The sequence below is a fragment of the Mustela lutreola genome, chromosome 7 (genome assembly GCF_030435805.1).
Source record: "Mustela lutreola isolate mMusLut2 chromosome 7, mMusLut2.pri, whole genome shotgun sequence".
In the NCBI taxonomy this organism is placed as follows: Eukaryota; Metazoa; Chordata; class Mammalia; order Carnivora; family Mustelidae; genus Mustela; species Mustela lutreola.
This window is the reverse complement of record NC_081296.1, coordinates 24442188-24466586: the sequence shown is the minus strand read 5'-3', so window position 1 is coordinate 24466586 and position 24399 is coordinate 24442188. Positions and strand designations below refer to the sequence as shown.

Genomic DNA, 24399 nt, shown 5'->3' with positions numbered 1-24399 from the left:
GGGTGCCCGTGGGAGCGAGCTTGGAAATCGAGATGAATTGATTTTAAGCAGCTGCAGCTGTGATCAGACTATTTTTAGCCACGGGACTCAAGCAGCTTTCAAAACCTGCTAATAGGAGCCTCACTGGAGCCAGCGAGTAAAACCAGCACAAAAATTTAGCTTTTAATCTAACTGACAGCAAGAATGTGCTCCGTTATGAGCTGGCTTAAAAGGCAAATCCAAGGAAGAGAGCGCTTGCCACTGCCAAGTTTAAGATAAGTTTTCACACCTGTCATTTTTGAAACTAACTCATTCAGTAAATCTGTCCTCTGCTGCCGCTCGCTCAGTATTGGGTGTGCATTTTGGGTAGACCGAGTTGCTATCCTCAGAGCCTGTTTAGCAGTAACTCGCCCTCTCCCCCCGCCGGTATATCCTGCGGGCAGTGCGGCAGCGCCTGCGAGGCCGGCCCCATCCACGCCGGCTGCAGTGACGGGCCAGGCTGGCCGAGCTGGGCCCTGGATCGCCCCCTGCCTCCTGCAGGGACCCGGGCAGCCCAGGAAGGGAAGCCTCAGGAGCAGCTGTGGGCGAGGCTGGTGAGCTGCCGCCGCTGCTTCCTTGACCAAGCCTCAAAGTAGGTAAAGGGGATCTCGGGCAGGAAGAGGCCTGTGAGGGGAAGGGACAGGAGACGCATCTGGGGGCGGGGCCAGGGGACGACTGGCGGCAAACATGACAGAGTCTGGAGTACACAGGAAAAGCCAGTCCGTCTTTACTGTAGTGAGTGCAGGATACAAATAGTTTACAACAACCTCTAGCATTTTCTTAACCATTTGATAAAAAGTTCACTATAATATTTATTGTATAATGAAGAAAAAACAACACATTCAGGGAAAAATTGAGATTAACTTATTTTTCTTAAAAGGTTCATCTCAAGGATGGCAACAAAGTCCAGCTTGTGCCGCCAAACGGTTTTACATGATCAAACCGTGTACAGCTTCTTGTGTGAACTGTTGACTACAAACATTTACCAAATACATAAATCTCTTTTTAAAAAAGCCATTTTAAATATAGCAAAGCAGTGTCTTCTTGCACAGCAAAGTGAAGAAAGTTTCTACAGAGAAATAAAAGTTTTACATTTGTAAAATCTTTTTCACATTCTAATCATCTAGCTTCTTATGATCCAATGCCAGGAGTTTTCTGGTTCCTTATTTACTATGTATTTCTTGTGCGCATGATGGTTAATACAGAAAATAGGTTAATGCTTTATTAGTTGTCCTTACAGTTAAAGGAAATGGTAAAACATATATTGTTCTTTTCGAACAAACCCCTGATTTCGTCTCTAACACAATGGACATAATTAGGGCTCAAAAGATGGAGTTTTGATCGGGACCATCTGCAGACATACAATGGTGACTCTCACTCAATGCAGGACGGTTCACGCACTGAGGGAAGGACAGCTGTTGGAAACCGTACTTGAGCCAGTGCGGCGTCCTCTAAGCTTTTTTTGTTTTTGTCTTTTAGTAATAAAATACTTCATCTGAAGGATAAAATTTTCTGGTGATGGTGTCATACAAAACACACGAGTCTAAAACGGTAAGAAAAGTCAGTTCTAAAGAAACACCATTCGTGTCTTCCCCACTCTGAGTTGGTTTCCACCAGGAGATGTGCATGTGTATGTGGTGTTTGTATATGGAGTCTGGGTGAGGGTGTCTGTCAAGTCCACACGCTCCAGGTCACACTGGGCAGACAGGAAAAGGGTTAACAGTCAAATATTCACTTCCTGAAAACGGAATACATTGTTACTTGGTCAGTGTAATTGAAATACAAACTCCGAGCCTCGTGTAATAGTATTTTAGAAAACAGTAGTTGTACTGATTATAAACCTGCATAGAAAGAAAGACTATTGAGATACAGTCAGAAAAGCCATCTCATAAGGCACACAAGAAAATAGACAGTAAATGCGAATGTGGTAACTCCTATTCCAATGTACAGCAGAAGTTCATGAACGTGCATGAAGAGTAACGAAAGAATCACTTAACACTTTCAAAGCTATAAATGGTTTACAAAGTGGTAAGGATTATCTTGGAAATTCAGTGTCAGGAGACTGTCTTGTCTCAATCAGGTGTGACCTTACGAAGAAACATGCCGGTATGCAGTTCAGTAAAGTAAGTACGTTTGAAAGAGAAACTAATCCTTTCTGAACAAGAGCCCAAGGGCCATCCTGCTGAGAGGAGACAGCACGTCACCCTCCCTTTTTTTGGCCTCTCAAAATTTACTACCCAAACTGTTACTAAAACCGAATTCCATTTTGTAGCTGTGAACACCACAGGATTCCCCTGTACCTAATACCTATGTGTCAGTCAGGAAGTCTGGCTGATGATTTGTCACAAATAGCATATGAGGAAAATGTCAGAAGGAAGGCAATTTAGGGGGAAAAGCAAAACCTAAGTAAAAAATTGTAGGTAGCTGCTCAACATTAAGTTTAAAATACAAAATAGCAGCAGTTTTTAAACCCTTATTTTGAGTTTCTCAGGAAAGTGAGTATTTAAAAATCTACGATGAAAGATATACAGGACTTTGAATTTTGTTTGTGGCACAAGCCCAGGAAACGGACGAACCTGCCCTCGCAGCCCTGCTGTCTCGGTAGGAGGGAGGCCGCGCTCGGAGGCGGAGCGGGGCCCGGCCCGGGTTTCAGGAGGACGGCGCGCCGTGCCAGCCAGCGGTGTGCCCGTGAGAGAATTTCTCCCCACACCAAAGTGCCATTTCGATGCACAGAGAGCTCAGAATGGTAGTATTTTGTAACCAGCTGCATCATTCTATTTTAGAGGGGCCAGGAAGAAAGATCCCTTTCCCCACAAGTTTTTTTCTCTAATCATTTACCACTTATAAAACCTTTGTGCTCGTCTACTATTTTGCCATGTTCTCTAATATTAAATTAGGTCAGCTTTTTCTACTATATTTTTTTCCTCACAAAAGGCAAGTTTTAAATAATGCCTTAAATCTGTTACAACACATTTTATATTTATGCAAGATGAACTTAACACCAGTTTTTTTTTTGCCACTTTGCTATTTATGTACACATATAAAATATATAATGGTATTCAACCCGTACAGCACAAAGATTACAACGTAACATCACACATTCACCACCAGTGAGGGGAGAAACCCCTTTATACAATCCTCTGAAAAGACTGGGCTAATAATTAAAATCCAAAGTACAGTATATTTAACAAAATAGTAAATATTAAACAGTGAATACTCTACTTAATAAGGATCTCGCCTTTTCCCCCCAAATTGGCGGCAATCCACAAAAATATACTTTTTAATCTGGTGACCATACAATACATAGGTACTTACATCAAAGGTGATAATATATTTAAGATGCTATATACACAAAAGAGTTTGGCTCAACTTTTAATTTACATATAGAATAATAAGTGTTCATGGCTTTTTTTTTCCAAGGTTCTGCTTGCAAGATATTTTTGTTTTTTTTCCCCTCTTAAAATAAAACTAAAAAGTTAAAACAAGATAAAGCTATTCTCTTAAAAAAAAAAGTTACAACATACAGCTTTGGCTTATATAAATAATTCATAGCAGAATGTGTTCAAAAGTAGTGAATATAATTTTATATATAGTCATCAATTCATAAGGGTGTTTTCTTTCATATAAAATATACATGAGCTAAAATCAGTTTCTTTAAGATATGAATGTAAAAAGAAACTTCTGACATAGTCCAATTATAACTTAATATATTAATTTATTTTGTTAATGCTCTATATTTCTAGACTAGTATTTTCTGAATATCTCATGCGTGTTTTCTACTCTCTCTCTTTTTTATTAGCTAAAGATCACTTCTTTGACCCAATACATTTTTTGCACGTGCAAAACAGTTATGTGTGGGGCTTTTTTGTTTTGTTTTAAAATATCAACAGCCCTTCCCATGCACCCCTCTGCAACAGAGACCCATGCCAGGCTGGGTAATTAATATAAATGACATTTTATGTACAGTATTGCTTTCTTGGTTCCTGCTTTTCTACTGCTCTGTTCTACAAAGCATTTTTCTTAAGTAACTACAGTCACTGCACAGTTAAATAAAACAAGTAGGGGCCCTCTAGGTTTCTGCAAGCTAGTGTGGGAGAATTATATATGGGTACACGTTTTTCTGCAAAAACTGGTTATCTTATGAAACAAGTAGTCCAAGGAAGTGCCAGACTAGAATCTGCCTACAGGGCGCTTTGTTTGCCACGGGACGTACATCTGCAGATCTACGAGGCAGGTAAGTGCCCGATTCTGTATGTAACACACACCCACATACACACACACACTCACACCCACATACATATATATATATAAAGGGATATATATGTATGTATGTACATATAAATATAGTTAACTCATGTCCTTATTTACTGATGTAGATATGTAGGGCAGTTCGCTGCGGGATCACGAAGTACAAACACCAGCCCGGGAGCCTTAGGTCACCCATGCATCCATCCTCATTCGCTTGACGGAAGGGCTTTCTCTGCCCTCCGTGGTGGGGGGTCGGCCAAGCACGATTGGAGAATGGAAGTCGCCCCGTGGATCCTCCCGGTCACTCCCATCATAGGAGCTGCTCGAGCTGCTCAGACTGTCCACAGGGGAGCGCCCCATTTCCTGCCGGGGCTGGGGGGGCTGGGGGGGTTGTGGCGGCGGCGGCGGCTGCGGCGGTGGCTGCTGCTGCTGCTGCTGGAAGCCTGACGGGGTCATTCGATCCCGGGGAGGTGAAATTGGTTCTGACTTAATGTTGATGTTTTGGTTGGTATTAATGGATAAATTCGAACCCTGAGATAACTGCCCTCCAGCACTGAAGGAAAGACAAGATGTTAGAGGGTTGGTGAGTACATCTGTGTGACCGGAGTGATACTGCAGCCTCCACCCAACAGAGCCTGTCCGAATGCCCAGACTGGTTTTAATGACCTCTCCATGGGAGGAAAACAAAACCAGGGTGGCTAGTTCTCCTGCCCAAGACCTCGGTCGTTCTGCAGATGAAGGAGCCGAAACTGTGAGTCCGCTGCTGTGCGTGGGCCAGAACGGGAGAGGAAGCCTTCGGCTTCCCCTCTGCTCCAGCCCTGGGAGAGGCACCGCTCACTGCTCGCACAGTACCTGCAAGGCCGTCACCTGACCCTGTCTTCCAGGGGAGGGCACCGCCTCAGACAGGCCGACTCAGAGTAGCGGAGCGTGCGTACAGGCTTCTCCCCCGAGCTGAGCGACCCTTTCAGCTCATGGTGTGTTCATTTAGGATGAACAGACCCCCGAGGGCCAACGGGTGAAGAAATGCAAGGAAAACCACCTTGGCTTTCTCCACGGACAGGACGGGAGGAACAGTAGGGGGTGGGCATCTTGTGTGTGGAGCCAGCTAGCTACTGGGTTTCATGTGGATGATCCCAGCCCACTGCCCACACCGTCCCTCACCGAGAAGAGTTCAACGCAGAGAACATTCGTTCTGGGCAGGGTGAGGGGACAAGCGTGAGAAAAGCTTATGGCTAGTAGCAGGGACAATGTGGGGGCCGCCTGTGCCTCAGTACCCCTAGGTCACGATCTCCAGAGAAGAGAAGCCTTGCCTCCCGAATCTCTTCAGGGAACGCCTAGTTTGAGCAGGACCCAAGCTATTATCCAGAAGCACGTAAAGGAAATATTTTCTCCAAACACTTGTACCACATAAAGAAGAAGTCATCCTAGGACCGTCACGTGACAGTCAACAGCACCAAAGACTGTAACTGATAGAAAAATAAAGTGCAAGGGTCGGGAGGAGAGATTCGGGGACAATTTCCAGTTACTCACACCAGAGAGCTGAGGGCGGCTTGTCCTAAATGGTGCTGCTGCCAGGCCGACACCTGTCCCAGAGACAGCATGCCCGGGGAGTTGAAGCCCTGCAGGGCCGACAGGTCCGCGCTAGTCAGTGAGTAATCTAGGACAAGGAGAGAAGTATCACTCGTGTGAGAGAGAGAAGGCCCAAGCACAAGCCGGTTACCCCGGCTGCGAGAAGCCAGGTACTTCCTAACGTAAAACACACACGTCTAAAGACAACAGTTTTTCTTTCGGCAGGTCCTAGCTGCATTTGCTTGTCTGGGATTATCTCGATAAAGTCAGCCTCAACTCTGTGCTACCTGTTTACAGTCTCCTGTCTCACAAAAGGTTGAGATCCTTTCTCCAGACTTGTAAATAGAAATAATGGCAGGGCCATTGCTAAGGGACGTGCGCACGCAGCGGTCGCCTGACACGTGCGCATCGCTACCCCCTGGGAAAAGCAGTGACAGACCGGACGGAGCCTAGAGCAGCAGCTCTTCTCTTCCCGAGAAGAGGGGAGCAGGAAGGACACAGCAGCCCTCCTCGTGTGGGGCCAGCTCGGCGGCCAAGTGAAGGACGCCGGCACAGAGCGGGTGAGCAGTGGTCGCTCACGGCCGGGGGCTGTCGGAGATCGCTGACTGCGCGCAACACAGCTTCAAGTTCATGAAAAACTTACGTGTGACAAGAGTGTAACAGAGAATGTGGCTCATTTCCTCAGAAAGGCTCAGTCATAATCACTCTGGCCAAGACCCAGGACATTAGGTATCGTTCACACATCGAGCTATTTCAGTTCTTCATTAACACTTGTTTTTTCCATTTACTTTCAAAGAGAGGTGGCAAAAACCCTTCTACTTTTAACTGTTTTTTCCCGTCTCAAGGGAGGTATTTAAGGAAGCCCATCTTCCTAGTGCATTAACATTCATAAAAAAAGGGACTCAGAGGAAAGAACGTAGCTGCTGCTTGGGATCCTGCCGGCCTCCACACTCTGCTCCCGCCACGCTCTCTGACCGCCTCAGCCACTCCCCGCCGAGGTGCGCAGGGGTCCCGCATGCATACCGGTGCCCCCTGCAGCCCCCAGCTCTCGACCTCTAGGTCCACCCAGCTACCTCCTTGGTATGTTCATTTGGATGTCTCTCCAAACCCCTCAAATCTGACACCCGACTGGACTCGTCTCCTCCAAACCTGCTCCTTATCTTAATAAACGGCACCGATATTCACCTCGGTCGTGCCAGAAACCTGTGGGTGTTCTTGATACTTCTCTCCGACTTCCAGAGCCAACCACCAAGGCCCGTCAGTTCTCTGTGTTGTCTCTCAAACCTGCCTGTTTCACCAGCTTTCCTGCCACCACTCTCCTCTAAGGCATCAGGATCCACTACCTGGGCCACCATGCGAGCCTCCGGACGGTCTCCTAGCACGCAGCCTTGCCCCAGGAACACCAGCCAAAGTGATCTTAAAGTAACAAATGGGCTCACGATACCTCTCTGCCTACGACTTTCTGGCTTCCCTGTGCTCTCAACATCCAAAATCTTCAACATGGCCTAGAAATTGTGACGTACCTCTACAGTTTCCACCCTTCACACCCTGCGCCATCCCGATCCCGCCGTGCTCCCTTCTCCCCGGAACAATCTCCCTGCCCCGCCCCGCTGAGTCACGGGTGCTCCTCTAGCGAGGCTTCTCCATAGCTCCTAACACGACTGTGGTACCTGATTCTCACAGCGGTCTGTCCCAAGTTCCGCTGTGAACCGTACACTCCCGCGTGCCCAGCCCCACAGCTGCCACCCAGCGAGTGTTCAGCAGGCGTGTGCTGAATGGACACACGAGCAGGGCTGCGGAGGGACCTTATGAGGGGCATGACGGGATGAAGCACCGGGGCTCTTCCACATAAAAACTTGCACTTTTGGAAATGTTGCTCCCACCTTCATCCCTTTCCTGATCATTTGGCATGAGTCTGACTACACAGAGAGGCAGCTGCCAAACTACAGAAAGATGAAGGTGGACGTGTTTAAAAAGGGCAACGAGACAGAGTAAAAATGTTTTTTAAGATTAAGCTGCACACATGCTCTGAAAATGAGCACAGAGACTGAGTCACAGTTAAAAGAAGGAATGAGACTGAGGCCAAGTGATTGATGGTTTTGAGAGAATCAGACTGTTTTTATGTTTTGGTAATTCCTTCTGGATTTTTAAAAAACAACTTCTTGCTAATCCAACAGCATTTCTTAAGCACGCACAGTGGCACAGGGACGTATTCTGGAAAACCTGTCATGAAAGCTCAAGAAACTGCTCTCGCTCCAAACCAGTTCAAGTGCCACCTTCCCCGCTGGAGCGCCTCTGAACCTTTCAGGTCATGCTTTCCCCCCTCTTTCCTCACGTTCTCAGGTCTCAGAGCACAAACTACTAACCTCAGCCGCTTTGACCTCAGCTCCGGCCTGTATCCCGAGCTGGCACGAACCTGGGACAAAAGCTCTGCCCCTGGCATATGGGCGCGCCTACAGCTGGCGATCACCGCCAGGACACAGAATTTCTATGAACGTGTTATCTCTCGCTTCACTCTAAATTTGCACTTAATAGGTTTGGGCATTTTTTTCATATTGATTGTTAGAAAAGGTAGTGGACATTCTCCTAAGAGGCTTTCTTTTCTCAACAAAACCTTTTCAAATTCTGTTTTAAATGAACTACACAGCATTAAAGTGACAAGCAAATGTATCAATGGCCGCAGGGAGTGTCAGACAGCAGTGTGAAAGCACCGTGCTAAAGCATTTACTCTGAAGTCTAAAATTAGATGGTTTTTATTACAGTCTGCTTATAAGAATCCTGAAAGGATGAATACCCTGCACCGCAGTCTGAAAGCTGACAAGGTATCGCTTAACTATTTCCTTCTTTCCTTCTCCCTTTGAAGCATCAGGTGTTTGGCTCAGCGGGTAAGAAGGCGAAACCACACCCGCCAACCTTCTGCCTCTCCTCAGAACAGCTGATCTGGAAGAAACCTGCCACATGCCGGGCCTCTGTGGACAGCCTGCGTGGCCCACGGCACCTCTCCTGTCACTCAGCAGTGCTGACTTTGCCTTACAGACCCCCGCAATAGGTGTTTTAAGATGAAACGTCTAAGTAAACATAAATGAGTGAGAAGCTCCTCTCAGAAGGGAGGAATGACTGACTGGCTCTGAGGAGAAACAAGAAATGTCCTGGTTTTGCTCCTGAGGCACAAGGGACAGAAACTAAAAAAGGTAGGTACACAGAGGAATACACCAGCTGCCCGGCGCAGCCACGCACGTGTCCCCTTCCGGAGTCCCGAGTCCAGGCGGAGGCCGTGCTCCCCCCAGCAGGTCAACACCTGCCAGCCTGGAGGACTGCAGCGAGACGCACCAGAGAAAATGCCAAGCGGCGCTCTAGTCCTGTCTGGTCACAGATTCTGGGAACAGCTCTCTGTTTCTTCGTCAGGGTAAGTAAAAGTGGACACTGGGAAATCATTCCACAATGTATTTTTTTGTACGTTTTTCAAAGCTAACCTTTGTCTTTTAATACGCCCAAATGTGACTCTAAAGAACTGGAGATAATTGATTTCAATCAATATACTTGTAAAAAAAAAAAAAAAAATCACAGAAGCACATGGTGATCACCAAACAAAGAAGTACCAGCCACAAAGAAGTACGAGCCACAGAAGGCAAGAGAGCAGGCTTACCAGTGTTGTAGGCGGTCGGCATGGCTGAGTACACGAGTCCCTGCGGAGGCAAGCTCGGGGTGGTCACAGACACGACTGGGGTAGCTAGAGGCTGAGTGGCTTGAGAACTGCTTATCCTTTGGGTATTCTGGGAGAGAGTAGAAAAAAGGGTCATTATTTGAGTATTTATATTCAGCCTTAGTATTTTAAAAATAACATTCTATTTAAAAGTGACATTTTTCACAGTTTTATGATGTGAACGTCATTATGTCTTAAAGCAGTGATGATGTGAAAAAAACCCTTAGAAATACTAATGGGAACTAAATATTTAATTTCAAGGGACATAGTTTTACATTAATTATTCATTTTCCCTTGTCTTTCATAGTGTTTATTGGTGGCAAGGATATATCCTTAAAACAGAAACCTGCACTCTGGGTGAGAATGCTTTGATGTGTTACCATAAATGAGGACCTGCTGGCACTAAAATACCGCCAGGCTGCCCCAAATCAAACATCTAGGTTTTCGAGCCGAGGAGAGCCAAAAGTCTTTTGTATCCTGAGAGTGTAAGTAAGTTTAGGGATCAAAACCACTTGCACCGGCAGCATTCCCATGTTAGTGTGCTGTGAGGTCCTGGCTTCCTGAAGTAGAGTTTGCTTCCAGTTTTCCTGCCCTGCGCTCCTACAGTTGCTACACCCACACCCCCCGGTTCCCCACCCCCATACATGCTCAGGCTCCCCTACTGTCACCCCCTCCCCCCAGTGACCTATTTCTTGGCAGCAGGTTCCAATACACATCCCTGCACAGGCTCCCGACACTTCTGAAAGGAGAGGCTTTGCGTGGAGAGCTTGTGACTAGCGCACTTCTCATGAGACGGCGAATGGGGCAACACTAAATGCTCGCTGACCGACTCCATCTACACCGTATCCTATCTGTACCGGGAGTGAAAAAACCCAACTACTGATAATCAAGTCAGCCTGACATGGCCACTCTACGTTTCGGGGGTGACAGCACTTTCTCACGACAGGGGCTTCCAGGAATGCTCCAAAAGCAGGATCATAGAAAGAACAGACTCCATGATCCATGGGTTCAGCACCCAAGAAGGCCAAAGCACAACTAGCCCAGGGCTTTTAATATAGAGACATCACCTACGTTTTTCTCCCCAATTCCCGACTTCCTAAGCTTGGGGAGGGGGGAATCATTTCACTTTTCTGAACCTCTCTGTTTGCACAGCAGGGAAGACAGTGATCTTTGTGCTGCCGGCAATGGGCACTACTGGGAAGCTCTAATGAGCCAAGAGGTGGGAAGTGCTCTGGTGACTGGAGTACCACCCAGATGTAAGACAGTATCCTTAAATGACTCTCCTGAGAAACCCTCTGGCCCACATTTCTACGTCACTTCAGATCCACAGGTAAGACACCTGGAGATACCACAAAACGAGGTTGTTTAGAACAGCAAGTCTTCTCAAGGCATCTCAGCAGCCCGGCTCTCACCATGAGAGTCTTTCTTCACCTTGTGGTTTTCAAAGATTTAGAAATTTATCTTTGAGATTCTGTAACTGGGGAATGAACTTTAAGTGGGTGGAAGTCAGTGTATGGTAAGTGGGAACACATGTTCATCTCAGCATCAAGTTAATAATTTTAATGAGTTTTTGAGGTAGAGATATACTTTGGACTTAATCTGGAAACTCAGAGTCAGACAGTAGGTGAAAGAACACAGCATGACCCAGTTTGGCCTAACTCTATCCATGCCAGGGCTTCAACTCCATGGCAATCTCCGGGCATGACCTCAAGAAGAGGTGGTGTGTATGTGTGTGTGTGTGTGTAACAGTGAATGCCAATATATCGGCAGGATGCATCAAAGCTCCGAATCTCCAAGGCATTGATTTTTCTGAGTAAGAGACTTGTGGGACCACTAGAGGGCAACATACTGCTACAGAATTGAAAGGAAACACTTGTGACAACTAACTTCCTAAGGGTAAACAGTCGAAGACAAATCATTTTATCTTTAATTATAAACTTCCATTTTCTAATTATTACCATATCACTAAATAAAGTATTTCCCCAGAAGAAAGTCTAAATCTGCACATGATATAATCCAACACCACAGTTGATGGCACACTAGTATATTTTAGTTTACTGAATACAAAACCACATCTAAAACTGTGAGTGATCACGAAGTTAAAGAATGATCTCTTAGTTTAAGGACAGAACACAGACAACCTTATCTAAAAAGACACAGACTGTGCAAAACACACCAGCATGCATATATATGTAATAATAAAATATAAATAAAACCAACAGATGCCTTCCCCCCATGCTCTCATGCAATCTGAACCCTTGTCCATGCTACAAACTAAACATTTTCAAGTTTTTCTCCCTTAAGGTCACTAATTGGCAACTGACTGAATTTATATGATTTCTGTGAATTTTGGGTTTTAGTTCCCAAAGAAGAGATAAAAGTTATTTTTAGTCAAATTTATTTTCTAGAAGAGAAGCCAATAGAAATCATTTATTTTAGAAAAAAGAAATCATTTATTTTAGAAAAACTTTTAACAACAGAGTATGTCCTGATAGAAAAAGGTAAATTTGTGTATATTAAATTACAGACATTCCTTTTAGCAAACAGGGAACCCCCCTTATGGTTCAGATCATCTCATGCAGTATGAAATAATTTCAACTCTGAAAAAAGTGACCTCACCAAAAATGATGTAATCTTTTTGAAAGAAAGAGAAATAACACAAGACCATGTGTTACAATCTGAGGAACTTTGAGGGTGAAGTCATTTTCTAAAAATATGTTAATAATTTGGGGAACTATATAAGGTATTTTATCTTTCCTTAAAAAAAATCTTTAGCAAGTGTCTTGTGATCATTGACAGCTATTGTTTTTAAAGGCTCTGTTCCAATGTTCCCTCCAACAAACAAAATGGGTCAAGATATACAACTATAAGCAGAAAAACGGGATGGACTCAGTAGTACTAGATTGGTTCCGTTATTAAAAGTGCTTGGATAGTGTTTTATAACAGCAAGAAAAACTGTGTAACAAAGGGAACACTGGTTAGATATAAACACTTAAGAGAATTAGTACTTTCCAGATCTTTTGCAACTCCCTTCAAGCAGAAACGCACACTCACCAACTCCAATTCCTCTTCCTCCGACTGCACTCAGCACATGAGAGGGATACGAGAGTTACTAAGACTGTTGATACTCAAAAATAAAATATTTCTTTAGAAAAACACGTTATTCGGACACTAGAATTGCTTGGAACTCTAAAGAGATGATTAAATATAAGCAGTGAATACAAATATAAACTATTTATCGTATCTCCACTAGTAGCTGCTTTCAGAAGAAAGATTCTTCAGATTCTTGCAGGCCAGGCTTTAAAGCTGCCCCCGCTCCCTGGCTTCGTCCACTCCTGTGTCGGCCTCACCCACATACCGCCGGGCTACCGCCACTGTGTTTAAACAGAGTTCCTCATCATGACCCCGGTTTATACTTGAAACCCTGAGAGTACTTCGTCCTCGCATCCCTAGCCCACCTGGTCACACACGTCCATTATTTATCTCCTAGATGTGTGCTTTTCGGTCGGCAGGAATTATTTTGTTTTCTAATTTCCCACCGCAGCTAGCATAGTGTTACAAAACAAGAAGAACTCCAACAGTAGTTCGTAACAGTCTTGGATAACACGGATTTAGATGCAAATCCAGCTTTTGTGTGTATAGTTTCGCTGCGGAAAAACAGTAACATGTATGAAGCTAATGAGACTGGAAGAGAACTGAACTGATAAATCACGTCCAGAAAAGAGATGAAGGACACATATTTGCTCTTCTTCTAAGCATTTAGAAAATACTAACAGTCTAGAAATAATCTGCTAGCTAGTGCTTTCTTATTTTACTTGAAGGAGTCAAATTTCTCTGTCAATCTACGGAAGTCTTTGTAAGCATCAGTGATGGAGGAGACCCGGATCCAAAAGCCAGCCAACCTGCAAACAAACGGTAACACAGACTCTGAAAAACAAGCGCCCAGCCTACAGCTGCTGTCTCAAATGTGGGCGAGAGGCCCTTCAGCGGCGGAGTTACACAGATCTTCACAGGCCTCCAACCACAGGACCCGCGTGCAAATACCGCAGGTAAGTGCTGTGTGGTTTCCACTTGCACCTGCCAGGCCAAGGGTGTAAAATAGTTTATATGGCAAATTCTGAGTCTTCTAAGAGCTGCTTCATGATCTCTGAAAGAAAGACCAGAGATAGTCCTGACCAGCTGCTGAAGGCCTCCATGCAGGTCTGCCCTTACCTTCTGCAGTTGACTGAGCCTTAAATGAAACTTTCTGTAGCTTCTCTGAAAGACAGGGGCAGGTGTTCGACATCCTGTTCCTAAAAGGTGAGCCAAATGACTACCCTGAATGCCCACATGTTTTTCTTTTCGGGGTTACCTGTTACACCTGTGTGTATCTTTAACTCGGTATCCTGTAATAATTTTACCTGTAGAGAGTGGCTGTGAAGAGAGCGCACCATCACAGCACACACCCCAGCACCACCCCACTCGGTCTGCCTCTCAAAGAAGCACGAGACAACTGTCAAACTGACAGAGGAACGCAGCAATAACTGTGGCTACAGGACTTCACCTGGATTTCACCCGTCTTTCACCGATGTCCTTTTTCTACTCCAGGACTGGATGCTGCATCCCACATGCCCTTACCGGTCACATACCCTTCGTCTCCTCTGGTCTGTGACCGCTCCATCTTTCCTCATTTTGCATGACCTTAAAAACTGCAGAGTACTGGGTGGATATCTCATGGAACATCCCGTAATTTGGGTCTTAAATTTTCTTGGATAGAGAGCATGGATTTTTGGAAGAGTACCAAAGAGGTGATGTGACCCTCTTAGCACATACCAGAAGGTATGTCATTCCATTATTGGTGATGTTAAACTCGATTGCTGGAGAAAGTCGCGTCTTCGAGGACTCCCTACTACAAAATTACTATTGTTCCCTTTGTCAGTTATTTGGGGAGAGACATTTTGAGGCTATGCAAACACCCTGTTTTTCCTTAAACTTTTGCTCACTCATTTTAGCATCCATTGACCCTGTCTGGCCATGATCTCTGTACTGTGGTAATGACAGTGATGATTTGCTATTTCTCTCATTCTTTCTACATGTAATAATTAGAACTCTTCTCTAAGGAAGAGCTGTTTCTTTCATCATTTTTATCAATAACAGACTTGGTATTTTGTATTCCTTGGGTACTAATCCAATACTATTGTTACTTATTTTGTTGCTTAAATTGTTCTAGTTTGGGCCACTGGAGCTCTTCGGAGAGGCTGGTTCCTGTAAGCATTTCACCTGCACTTCCTTATCCTCTGGCACCTCCGACTCATCCTGTATTTTCATTGCCCCCACTCTATAATCAATCATTTCTCCAAGGAATCCTGATTCCTTTTATTGGAGAATGTTTAGACACGAAGATCTGAGTACTAGGTGTGTTCAGTTATCAGGTGCCATTACCTGAAGGGTCTGTCGGTAGAGCTAGGAAATATATGAGGTACACTATTCACGTGTATATACATTGATATTTCTCTATCTATGTTAAGAAAGTAAGTTCATACTGAAAGTTCCAACAATAGCCCAGAAACACAGTCTTCACTATAGCCTTCCTTCCCCAACCCCAACCACCTTGCTTATTTGTAAGTTTTTTCCCCTCCAACAATGAAAAACAGTATTCACTGTTTGAGTGTTGTCTAACAAATGTACCATCTTGAGCACAACGACTTCCTCATTTTTTTGTTTTCTCTATCTAGAGTTAAAACCGTTTCCAAAGTTACTGAGAGCTCCTTCCCCGTCCCCTTCCGGATCATCCTGTCACAGACTTGTACTACAGCCATATTCATGTGTCACAGTCTGTATTCCATCTGCAGTTCCCCTGGAATCCTGGTTGATTTTTAACTGCATATAGTAAAACCACTCTTTGTACAGTTTTATGAGTTTTAACAGAGGCATAGACTCATATGCACACCCACCAGCACAGGATCACTGAAGAGTTCCATCGCCTCAAAAATTCACCTCACATACCCTTTGCAGTCAACTCCTCTCCATCCCTGGCAACTACTGATCTGTTTTGCATTTTGCAGAATGAAATATAAATGGAATCACATGCTATGTAGTCTTTCGGATCCAGCTTCTTTCACTTAGCAAAACTCATTTAAGATCATCTATACTGCTGTGAATAAGTGGCTCGTCCCTTTTTATTGCTGAGCAGTACTCCTTTGTCTGGATGTACCACAGTGTGTATATCCATCCATTCTTCTGTTGGAAGGACATCTAGGTTGTTCTCAGTTTTTGGCAACTGTGAAAAATACAGATTTCTATAAGCACAGTTCTCCATTCACTTGTGTAAATTCTCTAGGAGAGGACTGTTGGGTTGTATGACAAGTATATATTTAACTTTGTAAGACGTTGTTGATCTGTTTTCCCAAGTGGTGTGTGACTTTGCATTCTAAGCATGAATATACGAGAGTTCTTGTTGCTCTGCATCCTTGTCAGAACTTGGCATTTTAGAATGCTGGGTTTTTGTTTTATTTTTAAGTAGGCCTCATCGGGTCTTGAACTCGCCTTGAACTCTGATATCAGCGGGTCTTGAACTCTGATATCAAAACCTGAGCTGAAATCAAGAGCTGGACACTTAACCGACTGAGCCAACCAGGCACCCGAGTAAAGCTGACACATGATGTTACATTTTTTCAGGTGTACAACACAGCAGTTCCCCAACTCCATACAGTATGCTGTGCTCACAAGTGTAGCTTTTCCATCTGTCCCCATACAATGCTATCACAGTACCACTGATTTTATTTTTTAAATCTTAGTCATCCTAATAGATGTACAGTTGTATCATCATAGAAGCAGGTCCTTTACAAGGTATGTGATTTGCAAACAGTTTCTTCTCTGTAGGCTGTCTTTTTATTCTCTGGGTCGGACCGTTTACAGAGTAAAACTTTTTGATAGTGAAACTGTTTTGATAGCATCAATATATCAGAATTTTCTTTATGGATCATGTTTTTGATGTATTGGTTCTTCCAAAATTTTCTTCTAAAAGTTTCAGAGTTTTGTATTTTATGCTTGAGTCTATGATGCGTTTTTAGTTAATTTTTGCATAAGGTATGATTTGTATTTTCAGGTTTTATTTTTGCATATGGATGGTGAACTGTTCCAGGAGAGTCCGTTGGACCAGCTATCCTTTCTCGGCTGAACTGCTTTACTGCCTTTGTCAAAATACAACAGAATATATTTGTGTAGGTCTATTTTCTGGGCTCTCTGTTTTGTCCACTGGTGCCCACCTTTCTGCCAGTACCTCTTTCATTCTTGATATTGATAACCTGTGCCTTCTCTTTTAATTTGGTCAGCTTGGCCAGAAGTTTAGCAATAAAAAAACTAGGCTTTGCTTGATTGCTTTTCTCTATTGCTTTCGTTTTAAATTTCATTTATTTCTGAATTTTTTCTTTTGATTGCTTTGGGTTAAGTTTTTGCTCTTCTTTCTTGAGTTTATGAGTTTTAACAAATGTTTACTGATTTAGTACCTTCTCTTTTCTAATATAAACATCAAATGCTGTAAGTTTCCCTCTCTCATATACATACATACACACACATACACACATACATATTTTATAATTTCTCCTGAGATTTCCTCTTTGACCCAGAGATTATTTAAAAGTGTGTTAATTTCTCAATATATAAGGATTTTTCCTTTCTGTTATGATTTCATTATGATCAGAGAATATAATCTAGATGATTTTAATTCTTTGATATTTGTTGAGATTTACTTTATGGCACAGGTAATGGTCTATCTTGGTGAATGTTCCAAGGGCCCTTAAGAAAAATGTTATGCTCTGCTGTTGTGAAGTGTCCCATAAAAGTCTGTTAGAGTACTGGTGAGGCTGGCTGAGTATTGCTCAGGTCGTCCAGATCCGTACAGATTTTTCTGCCTGCTTGTTCTGCCGATTACGGAGAGAAGAATGTTTAAGTTTCCAGCTACAGTTGTGGATTTTTCTATTTCACCTTTTAGTTCCATCAGTTTTTGGCTTACAAATTTGGAAGGCAGGCTGTTACATGTGTATACATTAAAGATACTTATTTCTTGGAAAATGGACTGTGTGAAGTCCTTCTTTATTCTTGATAATATTCCTTCTTGTGAAGCCCATATTGTCTGAAATTAATATTGCTACACTAGCCTTCTTGTGGTTAACATTTGCATAGTATGTTTTCTCTATCTGCTAACCTATGCCTTTATATTTAAAGTAGGGTTTCTATAGACTGTGTATAGTATGACCTTCCTTTTTTTAAAATTAATTAATTAATTTTTAAAATAAACATATAATGGGGGTGCCTGGGTGGCTCAGTGGGTTAAAGCCTCTGTCTTCGGCTCAGGTCATGATCTCAGCGACCTGGGATCGAGCCCCGCATCGAGCCCCGCATCGGGTTCTCCGCTCAGCAGGGAGCCTGCTTCCTCCTCTCTCTCTGCCTGCCTCTCTGCCTACTTGTGATCTCTGTCCGTCAAATAAATAAAATCTTAAAAAAAAAATAAATAAACATATGATGTATTTTTATCCCCAGGGGTACAGGTTTGTGAATCGCCATGACCTTCCTTTTCTTAAACAATCTGACATTTTGTCTTTTAACTGATGTTTACGACCACATTCAGTGTGATTACTTGTATGGTTGGATTACAATCTACAATGTTGTTAGCTGTATTTATTTGTCTCATTGTCTCTTTGTTGTATTTTTCTGTTTTCTCCCATATCTTGGGCTATTCGAGCATTTTTTTATAATTCCATTTTATCTTCTCTATTGACTTTTTATACCTCTTTTTAAATTGTTTTCTGTAGTTGCACTAGGTTTTATAACATACATCTTTAGTTAACTAGAGTTTACCGTCAAGTAGATATCATATTAGGTGTAGAGTAAGGGCTTCGAACAGTGTGTTTACAACTTTGCTTCCTGTCTTTTGTTGTCCTACACTTTATTTCTACATGTATTATAAGCACCAAATTCATTCCCGCTATTTTTGCTTTAGAAAGTAGTGATCTTTTAGAACAATGAAAAAGAGAGAGATGCCTGGATTCCGGTTTCTAATACCAGTCTCCAATAATAAGGAACCAGGTTCCTTAGAGAAATGACTGATTCTGGGACTGGGGCAGGGAATATACAAGATGAGCCTGGAACACTTCGTTGTAACTGAAAAATTTTAAAGTAACCTTCATTATCCCCTCCCTGCCAAAAATAACTCCACAAGGATGAGGGTGTATTTTCAGAGGAACTGGAACCAAGTGAAAAGTCCTCGACAGCTAAAGCTGGAATATGAGCAACAGAATGAAACAGTATTGGTAGAACTATATGTTAGCAGAATTTAGTAGTATAAATATCCATAAGTCTGTATTAATGTAAATCATTAAATAATAAAAGTAAACAGATAAATCACCTGTTCAGAAGAACTCCAAATAATTTATGTAGATATTCTGCCCTCAAGGAGGTAGAGCCTAATTCCCCACTCCTTAAGTATGGACCTTGCATAGGACTTCTTTCCAAAGAGGACAGTACGCAAAGGAAGAAGTGTAACTTTGCAGCACAGAAACCCATGCAACACTGCATCAGCAAGGTGACCGAGGTTGACAACAACAGTAATTACTCATAATAATACTATGTACCCTTTGTATGAGGTGATCAAAATGGCACACTTGAGTTGTGGCCTTCCTCCCTGAAACCCATAACCCCAGTCTAATCATGAGTAAAACGTGGGGAAAAAAGTCCCAATGGAAGGACATTCTACAAAATACCTTACTAGTACTTCTCAAAACTGTCAAGGTCATTAAAGCAAGGAAAGACTTAGAAACTATCATAACCAAGAGGAGTCTGAGGAAACAGCCTACTAAGTGTAATGTGGTGTCTTGGATGGGGTCCCAGAACACAAGCTATGTGGTTTAAAAACTAAAGAAATCTGAATAAAGTACAAAAGTTCTGTGAATAATAATGTATCAATACTGACCTTTTAGTACTATGCAGTACTACAGTACTATTGTACTATCCTAATGCAAGATGTTAATAATCGGAGAAACTGGTATGAAGCATTAGGAGAACTTTCTGTACTATCTTTGTAATCTAAAATGTTTACAAAATGTAGGGGAAAATAAATTGTGTTTTATTTTATCTTCATTTATTTCATTTCCATTGTTCTATATTTCTCTGTGTAGATCCAAGTTTTGCTGGCATCACAGTCCCTTTGCAGAAGGACTTCCTTCAGCATTTTTTGCAGAACAGATCTCCCAGCAATAAATTCCCCAGATTTTTTTGTTTGAGAAAGTTTTTATTTCTCTTTCATTTCTGAAAGACAACTTTGCTGGATACAGAATTCCAGGTTGAGGGTTTCTTGTTTTGAATTCCAGCACCGCAGGTTACTCCGTGGTTTTATAGCTTGCATAATTTCTGAAGAGAAGTATGGTATATATTTTCTTTTTCCTTCTCTTTCCTCTGGCTGCCTTTAAGATTTTCTCCTTGTTGTCCCTTGCTTTTAGCAATCTGAAATGTGTGTGTATTTGTCCTACTTGGTGTTACTGTTTCTTCAAATATTTCTTCTGCTCTGCTCTCTCTCCCTTCTTTTTGGAATTCCAATGACAAATATGTTAAACCACCTGATAGAAGTCCGCAGCTCTTGGAAGATTTGTTCTGCTCTTTGTTTTGCAGTTTGGGTTAACTTCACTGACCTACAGACCAATAGGTCTTTAGCGCTTGGTTGGAGTTCATTTAGTTAGGAATTGGGCTGAGTTGGAGCTCACGGGGTGCCGCCACCATGGGCCCCGAATCCCTGCAGCAGGAAGTGAGGCTGGTTTGCCGGAAGTCGGTTTTTCTCCAGTGTGTGATCCATTCTCAGTCTGCAGCCTTCCCCTCTTGGTGCTGCGCCCCGGGCTGGGGCCTCTTGGGCACCTGCCATGCTCTTGGCATTCACATTGTTCCTGCGCCTCCACCCTGGCTTCAAATGTTTTTCCTTTTCCATTTCTCAAGATACAATGGGAGGTCGCCAAAAGGGCCTGGAGGGTGACACTTTCTGTCGTTCATCCCCTCACAGATGAACACTTCTGGTCCATAGGACAGAAAGGGGAGAAGGGTCCAGGCAGCACATTTTGTCCCTATTACAGGGGCTGCTCTTCCCTTTTCTCAGCCGTACATCATAGGGGAGACATCTTCAGGATGTTCCCAATCTCTTCTGTGAGCACCCAGTGGGGTTTGTGAAGAAAAAGCCTCCAAAAGAACTTGGACTTCACCTACGTCAGAGTACTAGGGGTTTACATGGTCCTGCCAGTGAACACTTGGCCTCCAGCAATTCCCCAAGCATCTGAGCTGAACCTCTCATTACGTGTGTCCTACCCAGACAAAACAGTGCTCCAACGTCCTCTCCCTACAGTATCTGTCTCTTCCTTAAGTTTGGGCCACTTGATTGCCATGAAATCTCAGCACCATGATCTATTCAAGGAGAACTGTGAACTTGTTTGTCCAACTCGTTTTCCTTGTAAGGCTGGGAGCAACACAGTTTCCAGCTTTCTATAATTTCCAAATGAAAAATTGTTTGTTTCTTGCCTTAAAAGGTTTTGAGTCCTGGCTCTCTTTTATATTACCTTGGACAAGTACTAACTTCTCCCTCAGTTTCCGCATCTCTACCCAGCCAAGATTACAACATAATTGACAATCAAATGTGACAAGGCATATGAAGATGTTTGGGAATCGATAAAGCATTATACATATGTAGATTATCTAAAGCCTGATGGCATCAACTTTTACTTAGCAAAAAACCAAACAGTGCTGTACTGGAGAGAGAACGCCTTGCATATCACACTGCATGTTAGTCAAGCCATGCTGTATAAGGAATGGTTTCAAAACTTGCATACATATTCTGATTTTTTTTCCTATAAGAAGTGCAGGGAGATAAACATACTCGCCTCTTCTTCATAAACACAGGATTCAAAAGCATATGACCCTGGAACTATGAAGACATTGCAAAGGGCTAGAGTGGGGAGACCTGTATTCTCTATAGTATTCAATGGGAAGGTTAGCTGAGAAGGAATAAACAAAGACTACGTGGAGACGAACTCATTCAAGTTTTGATGCCTTGTCCCTTATTCTACAGTGGTTCTCTTTGGTATGTAGAATTTTCTAACAACTAATACAGTGTTTCTCCTACAGAAAAGCATGTGTAATCGATTACTGAAAGTATGCAAAGTAGAGATAGAAGAAATACTTAAGTCAGGTTTATGAATTTGGTCATGGAATCTCTAAGATCCCAGCCTGGTAAAATTAAAATTAAGCCTAACAACCTCTCCTCATTTAGCTTTAATTTTAAATAACCACTAAGCATATTTACATCCTGTTTTTCTATAATCTGATTTCTGTGTATTTAAAATAGACCTGTATCTTCAAATGCTGACTTCAAACAGAAATATTAAGGGTCTAGATTCAATGGAAGTACAAAAAATTCCAAAGAAAAACACAGACTGTATTTTGAGGAATGAGGCTGAAGTGAAATTTAACGTACCAGTGGAGGCATCATGCCCTTGCTGGAAGGAGGGATGACAACTCGAAGATCTGGTTTTCGACTGTTCATTCCAAGATTGCCACCACCTGGAGGAGGGGGAGACTTTGTAGGCATAACTTTGCCTAAACTATTTGCACCAGTAGTTCCAATCAAATTTGGAGAAGCTCTTGAGTTTACAAATCCATTCCCTGGAAAAAGGAAAAATCATTCATTAATATGAAAAGAGTTGTTAAAACACATTGGTAGAAATAGGAAACAAGTTTTCCCTAGTTCTAGTTTCAAATAAATTTTGTAACAAAACTCATTAGCAGCTGACCACGTGTATCTCTGAATATTTTAAAAAGAAGCAAAAATATCAACCCAAGTTTGAAACACACATAAAACTTACGACTTATGCCACTTGCTTCCAGTCTTACTGCTTGGACCTACTGAGAGATATTTAAAACAAAAGATCCATTTCTAACAGGGCATGTCCTACTGGGGAGCAAGGTAATGGAGATCGGATAAGCTGGCTGCCAGTAAGGTCTTCGTTAAGTATTTGTGGTTTGTCTGACTTTAATCATCTTATTCCTGGTTTTCAACTTTCCTAAAAGAGCAGGCTCTCTCTCAGAGGAAGTGAGGACGTGGGTACACAGTGGTGATGTTCTCTATGTGCAGCCCTTCTGGGCGTCAGCTGAGCTAAGAGATCAAAGTGAAAGACCATTCCTATTTTCACAGAGGCTGCAGTCCTTCTAGTCCTCCTCGGGGGTAGCAGCCACGTGGTCAGGGTGAGCGGACTCCACTCCAGCCCCGCTCAGTGACAGGTCCGAGCTAACGTGTGCAGGCCTTCTCCCTCACCACTGGAGAGGACCCAGGAAGGTCCAGTCGGATCCTAAGTAAAGCAGCTCTTACATGATGGTGAGGGAGGCTCCTGCATTCCTCCAAACATGACTGAGGAAGCATTTGATACTCGAGCCATTTTGAGACTCAGAAGAGAGCCAGGATGAGGAAAAAGCTGACACAGAAAGGAGAACTGCACCCTGGAAAAAGCATGCCAAGAAGTGCAATGATGCGTCTCTAAGAACTGCAATGAGTTAATGACAAAAGACAACTATGTACTACAGGTTTTTCACTTTAAGAGCATTTGTATTTGGTTATCAGAACATTTTAAATCTATGAAAGTTTCTTGAATGGAGCAGAAATATTATTTAAAATTATTTACAACCCATATAGTGTTTGGTGGTTTATAAAACACTTTCGGGGGCGCCTGGGTGGTTCAGTCAGTCAGTGAAGGATCTGCCTTCAGCTCAGGTCATGATCCCAGAGTCGCAGGATCAAGACCTGCATGGGGCTTCCTGCTCTCTACCCCGCCCCCTTGCTTGTGATCTTTCTCTCACTCTCAAATAAATAAAATCTTTTTAAAAAATTAAAAAAAAAATTTCAGGAGCAGTATTCAAATGAATAGGGCAACTGATCTATAGAATTCTAAAATTTAAAAAATGTAACCAGAAAGAGAGGGATTAAGTACTTGAAAATAATCAGCTGAAGAAAATGGATGATTCAATATCTGCTTATCATAAAGAGTTTGAAAAACATGTTATGGGCTGTACTATTTACATGAATAACTAAAAATTGACGTTTGACAAAGTGATCTAATCAACATTACTGGATCCTAACCAGTACGTTTTCAAAGGACAAAGAAAACTGAGTGGTGAGGTGTGGCCCCGGAAAACTGGCCTGCATCTTTCCTGCCGCTGTCATTCAAACTGTCAGGATTCCAGATAACTGGTTTTCCTCCTGGCCACCCCCACTCCCACTCTCACCCAACTCCTCCTGCTTTCTCTGGAACTTTTACAAAGTGCCCTACCAGTTTTAATTCACTTATGTGATTTAATTTTTGTTGTGAGGACTGGTATTTCAGTTAACCTTATGAGGCTGTTTCCTGCATTCTACTTCCATTATCTTGAAACAGCATGTATTAAATCTGGGCCAAATCTCCTCTCCACACCCCAGAGAGCAATTCCTGCTTCCTGTTAAGCTTCAGAAAGTAGTGCTGTTAAACAATCTCTTCACTAGGCCATCCCCTGTGGAGGAGAGCTCATCCAGGCATTAGGCAGAAGTAAGTGCTAAGGGTAGTCATCTGAATATAAAATGCTTATCAAGTAATTTTTCAAAAATAAGCTTAACAGAAACGAATAAAACGTTAGATTAACATTAGTAAGTACAGATAACATTTCTCTTAATAGGCACAAATGTTTGTAATCTCTTCGATAACATGTGCAAGATTCTTATTTACTTGATTTGCACTCAATCTGAAGGACAAAGCAGTATTTCTTCTCAAATATATGACAAGATGATGCGAAGCTAATGTAGAAGAATGCATTATCAAGAAGCT

At 42.7% G+C, this 24399-nt stretch overlaps 1 protein-coding gene and 1 long non-coding RNA gene across 13 annotated transcripts in view; one reads left to right on the top strand and one right to left on the bottom strand.

The window, feature by feature from the left end:
* Nucleotides 1-721: 721 nt before the first annotated feature.
* MEF2A (myocyte enhancer factor 2A) overlaps nucleotides 722-24399 on the bottom strand; it is a 163631-nt gene continuing 139953 nt past the window's right edge. For 6 of the 12 annotated variants that reach the window (XM_059180137.1, XM_059180134.1, XM_059180138.1 and 3 more), the window contains 5 exons: nucleotides 22026-22213; nucleotides 12593-12616; nucleotides 9482-9608; nucleotides 5797-5923; nucleotides 722-4819 (listed from right to left, as the gene is read on the bottom strand). In XM_059180137.1, coding sequence (XP_059036120.1) covers nucleotides 4450-4819; nucleotides 5797-5923; nucleotides 9482-9608; nucleotides 12593-12616; nucleotides 22026-22213 — 836 coding nt within the window. In that variant the 3' untranslated portion in view covers nucleotides 722-4449. The remainder of the gene's footprint in view (nucleotides 4820-5796; nucleotides 5924-9481; nucleotides 9609-12592; nucleotides 12617-22025; nucleotides 22214-24399) is intronic. The other 6 variants (XM_059180145.1, XM_059180139.1, XM_059180140.1 and 3 more) reach the window with 3 other exon arrangements.
* Nucleotides 7660-15163, top strand: LOC131835686 (uncharacterized). The gene is made up of 5 exons (XR_009355330.1): nucleotides 7660-9241; nucleotides 9846-10023; nucleotides 10694-10868; nucleotides 13360-13587; nucleotides 13945-15163. It is a non-coding gene; the product is annotated as an uncharacterized LOC131835686 (long non-coding RNA).